Raw genomic sequence first — 4,503 nt, 5'->3', positions numbered from 1 at the left:
TTACGCGGCGCGACTCCTAATATAGTTGGGCTCCAATGCGGGTACCGGACACCAGACAGGAATCAAAAAAAATATATATATATATAACAAATCAAAATCCTTCAGTAAGCCAAACCTTTTCCGATCACGTCTCTTCTGAAGGTTTATTAAAAAAGTTTAAGTAGTATACATTAACTGCGTAAAAAGAAATTTTACATAATCAGATCCCCCAAAAAATAATAACAAAAAAATCCATAATTAGGTGAGATTAGTAATTTAAAAAAATTATGCAATTACAAGTTGAGTTACAACATGTTAAATAAACTAGTAACATAAAAATACTTTGTACTATCAATGTATATATACTTCTAATCATTATTAAAATACTTGGACATGGGAATCTTGAGAAACCATCTTAATACTAAATTCATAATTAAGACATGATCTCACAAGCCGCCGCGATTAATTGGCCGACTAAACCAAGAAATTAGCTAGTCAAAGTTGGATGGCTCTAGGAATTGAGAAAAATACTACTAGTATATCTAATGGCCTTTTCTTTTGACAGAGAAATGTTTCTAACAAGAAACTACTTGAATATTTGACCATTCCAAGGTTCATTATTATTCTTCAAAAATGTAGAAAACATCACGAATCAAGTCAAATGTAGGTCAAGACAATTGTCACAAGAACCAAACATAGGACAATAACAACTTATTGCTAGTTGCTATCAACACAAATGAAAGGCCAGATTTGACTGTACAGTAATCAAGAAAGTAAACATCTGTGCATAAAAGTATCAATTTTGACGCGGATTTTCTGCAGCAAATTGCTACATGATTGGTCAACGAGGTGTTGAATCCATTACCAAAAGAACAAAGCATAATATGATCAAGAATGTATATTTACAGACACTGGTAATAATCAACTTTTGCTAATTAACCATACCTAAAACCTAGAAGAGTAAATAGGAATATACAATGGATGACAGAACTATAGCTAGTGATTTCAAGAGTAGGATCTAACCAAACCAAAGTTACAAAAGGATCTGGACTTAAACAAACCACCAAAAAGAAACCTAGTTGGAGATTCTTGTTGAACTGGATTTAACTCTTCAGGATTGCCTTTAACTCGAAGTATCGTTTGTCCTATTGTTTGTCGAACTGATTCAATGATCTTAGCATCGACAGGATACCCTGATGAATCGCTAACGTAGAATGTATTTAGAGCTTTGCCTGCTCTTGTTGTTACTTCAGCTCGGGTGACAGTAAGGCTATTCTCGCGGAATATTCTAGTAACATCAGATAGCAGCCCTACTCTGTCTGTGGTACATAATTCTAGCTTCAATCCCTGAACACATACAAGGAAAAATGATCCTATTAGAACTGAAATCCAAAGCCAACAAGACAAGAAAAATGATGTATAAAATTTTCAAATATTATGTCCAATGAGAATAGGTCCAAAACCTAAACTAATATGACTCAGGGCACTTAATTAAATTGTAAAATAAGACAACAGGAGAGACATAATCAGACAACTAATAGACAATTAAACAAGCATATTTTAACTCAATAAAACAATTAAACACAGTAGGATTCCCTCCTTTCTTTTTTTCCTTTGGCCTAAGAGACTTATTAGTTATTATATGAAGGAGCTAAGCTAGAACTAAATAACTGAACCTAAAAAGATGTCTAAAATAAGTAAATCAGAGTTATAACCTCAGATACTCTTCTTTCTATTGCTGCTTCAAGACATTGAATCACTCTTTGTCTTTCCGCATCTGATTTCACAGGGGATCCATCGATATGCCTTATACAGTATTCCTTGAAATGCAACAAGAGTTTATCATTTAGTCCACAAACACAGATATAGTAAATTCGGGTAGGGGTAAAGCGATAAAACAATAAGAAATTTCTGAAATACATAGGAAAGTGTAGTACCTGGTAAGCTTCTGGTCCTTCAGTATCGACGTTGCCATGGAAAACCACGTACTGCATATCCGTCAAAGTGCAAATCGTATCAAACAGCAGTTTCGGTCTATCCTTGCACCGAATTGTCACTACTGAATAGTCCTTATCTTGCCAATTAACAACATTTACGTTCGGCCTTTCTTTATCATCCGATCCGTCACCTGTTGCACGTTCATAGTCCCGATCAGCAAACATCAACTGATGAAGCCTTCTTTCGGTATGAGTGACCCCGTGAGAAACCAACGTCTTAGCATCTCTTGATTTATTGCTACCCCTAAGTACATTACATAACAGTTTCTTGACCATAGTCAACCTCTCGGGGTCAGAAACTGCACCCCCATTTTCGTCATCAGTAACTTGCATTATAGCTGCTGCTCGGGTGTTATGTGTCCACACTTCAGCATTCACCACATTACATCTAAGGTTGGTAAGGACAGCACTTACTTCAGATAGTAAACCTGGTCTATCACTTCCAATTAACTCAATTGATGTGTGGTCCATTCCTGTAGTAACCCCAACTGATCTTCTCATAGAAGAGGCAAAACAAGACTCTGGACCAAGTGACTGAAAATTTAAACACCCCCCAAAAAAAGCAGTCAGCATCAGTCTTAACAAATATAAAGGGCAGTCCGGTGCACTAAGATCCCGCTATGCACGGGGTCCAGGGAAGGGCCGGACCACAAGAGTCTATGGTACGCAGCCGTACCCTACATTTCTGCAAGAGGCTGTTTCGAACTCGTAACCTCCTGGTCACATGGCAGCAACTTTACCAGTTACGCCAAGGCTCCCTTTTCATCCGTATTAATAGATATAAGCAAAAAATCTCAAATTGCACACAGACTACAACTCACCTTCATTATATAATCCAAGATTGGTTCTTCTGTAATTTTATTCCCTTCTTGATTAGTGACATTGAACACTGCCAACAGGAGACAACTCATGTAAATTCCTTTTTCCAAATTGAAAGTAAAAATGCTATATTAAATGAGGTAAAAAAGGTAAAAAATTCTTACCATCCATGAACCAACCACCATCTGAGCAAATATAAGCCTTGGTAATAATAAGGTTAAGATCAGTAAGAATTTGTACCACCTCAAGAAGTATACCACGTTTGTTAGCACTATCCACCTGAATCAAGAAACCAAAGATTCACAAAATTAGAAAATATCCCATCAAATTAAAATTTCAGAGTAAATCAAGACAACACAAAAACAAATACATTACCTGTATAACAGTAGCATTTTTGCAAGATTCATTGTCAATTACCACTCTGACAGAAATAACCAATGAAGTTGGAGTAAATGCCGTGAATATTAAGATTGAAGTGACAGTTAAAGATTATAAAAAAAAAAATAGTCCGTTGCACTAAGCTCCCGCTATGCACGGGATCCAAAGGGAAGGCCGGACCACAAGTACGCAGTCTTCCCCTTCCGCTATTTTCACGGCTCGAACCCGTGAGCAGGTGACACCAGCTTTACCGGTTATGCCAAGGAGTTAAAGAAATAAATAATAATAATAATAATAATAATAATAATAATAATAATAATAACCAGTACCTTGGTGGATTCATTCTTCTAATGAATTTTTCATATTCATCATCCATTATATTCTGAGAATAGCTCACTGTAGCTTCTGAGTAATAGGAAAAAGAAAACACAGAAAATCTCAGCTAAATAAAGAGAATCAGTATTACCAATCACAAAGAAGATACTAGAACCTAAAAGTGAAGCAAGTAATTAACAATATTAAAAATAAAACTAAGTAATTAAGAATTAAGACTAGCCCCAAAAAAAGACATAGCAACAAACACTTCAAAAATTGTAAAACATTTCAAAACACATACAAAAAAACATAAAACATACACAAATATCAAAATCCACCAAATCCCACAACACAAAAACAAAAACAAAAACAACTGAAAATTTTTCCTTTTTTTTTTCTTTCAAAAGTCAGAACTCAAGAGAACATGAGTTGGAACAAAAGAACAAGATGACCCACAAAAAACACAAAGACACATATGTTTTCAAATTAAAAAAAAAAACAATATTTTTGGACCCCCATATGAAATCATAAGCTTTGGGAAGAACCAAAGAACATAGAAAGGAACAGAAAAAGAGAAAAGGGGGAAAAAGAGCAGAAATGGGACGTACCCATTTTTACAATTTCTGAGGATTGGTGGTGAATTGGGTCAGCGAGATTTTCTTGATTCTCTAAAAACAAGAGGGGTCTAAGGCTTATGACTTATGACTTATCAGAAACCTCTCTCCGACCAACGATATGGAAAGTGAATCTTGACCAGCCCCCCTATTATATAATACTCTAGTACTAGTAGAATCAAAAATAAAATTTTATTTAATACTAGTATCTAAATACATACATATACTATAATTGTTTTTATTTTTTCCTTATATGTAACACACCAAAATAAACAAGGTCACTATTGCGTTGGGATATGTAAGATTTTTATACTTTTAATCAGAGATAGTGAGTTTGAGTTCCTAAAAATAAAAATAAAATCGAGTTGAGAGGTTTCCCCTTTAAAGGTTTTACTCGCTGC

At 35.0% G+C, this 4,503-nt stretch overlaps 1 protein-coding gene across 1 annotated transcript; it reads right to left on the bottom strand.

Annotated features, from left to right (window-relative positions):
• Window positions 1-840: 840 nt before the first annotated feature.
• On the bottom strand, window positions 841-4,235 carry LOC107802641 (ACT domain-containing protein ACR4-like). Its single transcript, XM_016626166.2, has 8 exons — window positions 4,097-4,235; window positions 3,503-3,578; window positions 3,171-3,216; window positions 2,960-3,074; window positions 2,798-2,865; window positions 1,917-2,510; window positions 1,695-1,799; window positions 841-1,326 (listed from the first exon to the last, which is right to left on the bottom strand). The coding sequence occupies exons 1-8, from the start codon at window positions 4,098-4,100 to the stop codon at window positions 985-987; spliced, it is 1,350 nt and encodes a 449-aa protein (XP_016481652.1). The 5' UTR covers window positions 4,101-4,235; the 3' UTR covers window positions 841-984.
• Between the last annotated feature and the right edge of the window lie 268 nt (window positions 4,236-4,503).

This window comes from Nicotiana tabacum, chromosome 20 (genome assembly GCF_000715075.1).
Source record: "Nicotiana tabacum cultivar K326 chromosome 20, ASM71507v2, whole genome shotgun sequence".
NCBI classification, from domain to species: Eukaryota; Viridiplantae; Streptophyta; class Magnoliopsida; order Solanales; family Solanaceae; genus Nicotiana; species Nicotiana tabacum.
Note: the sequence above shows the minus strand (reverse complement) of the source record. Positions and strands in the feature narration are given on the sequence as shown.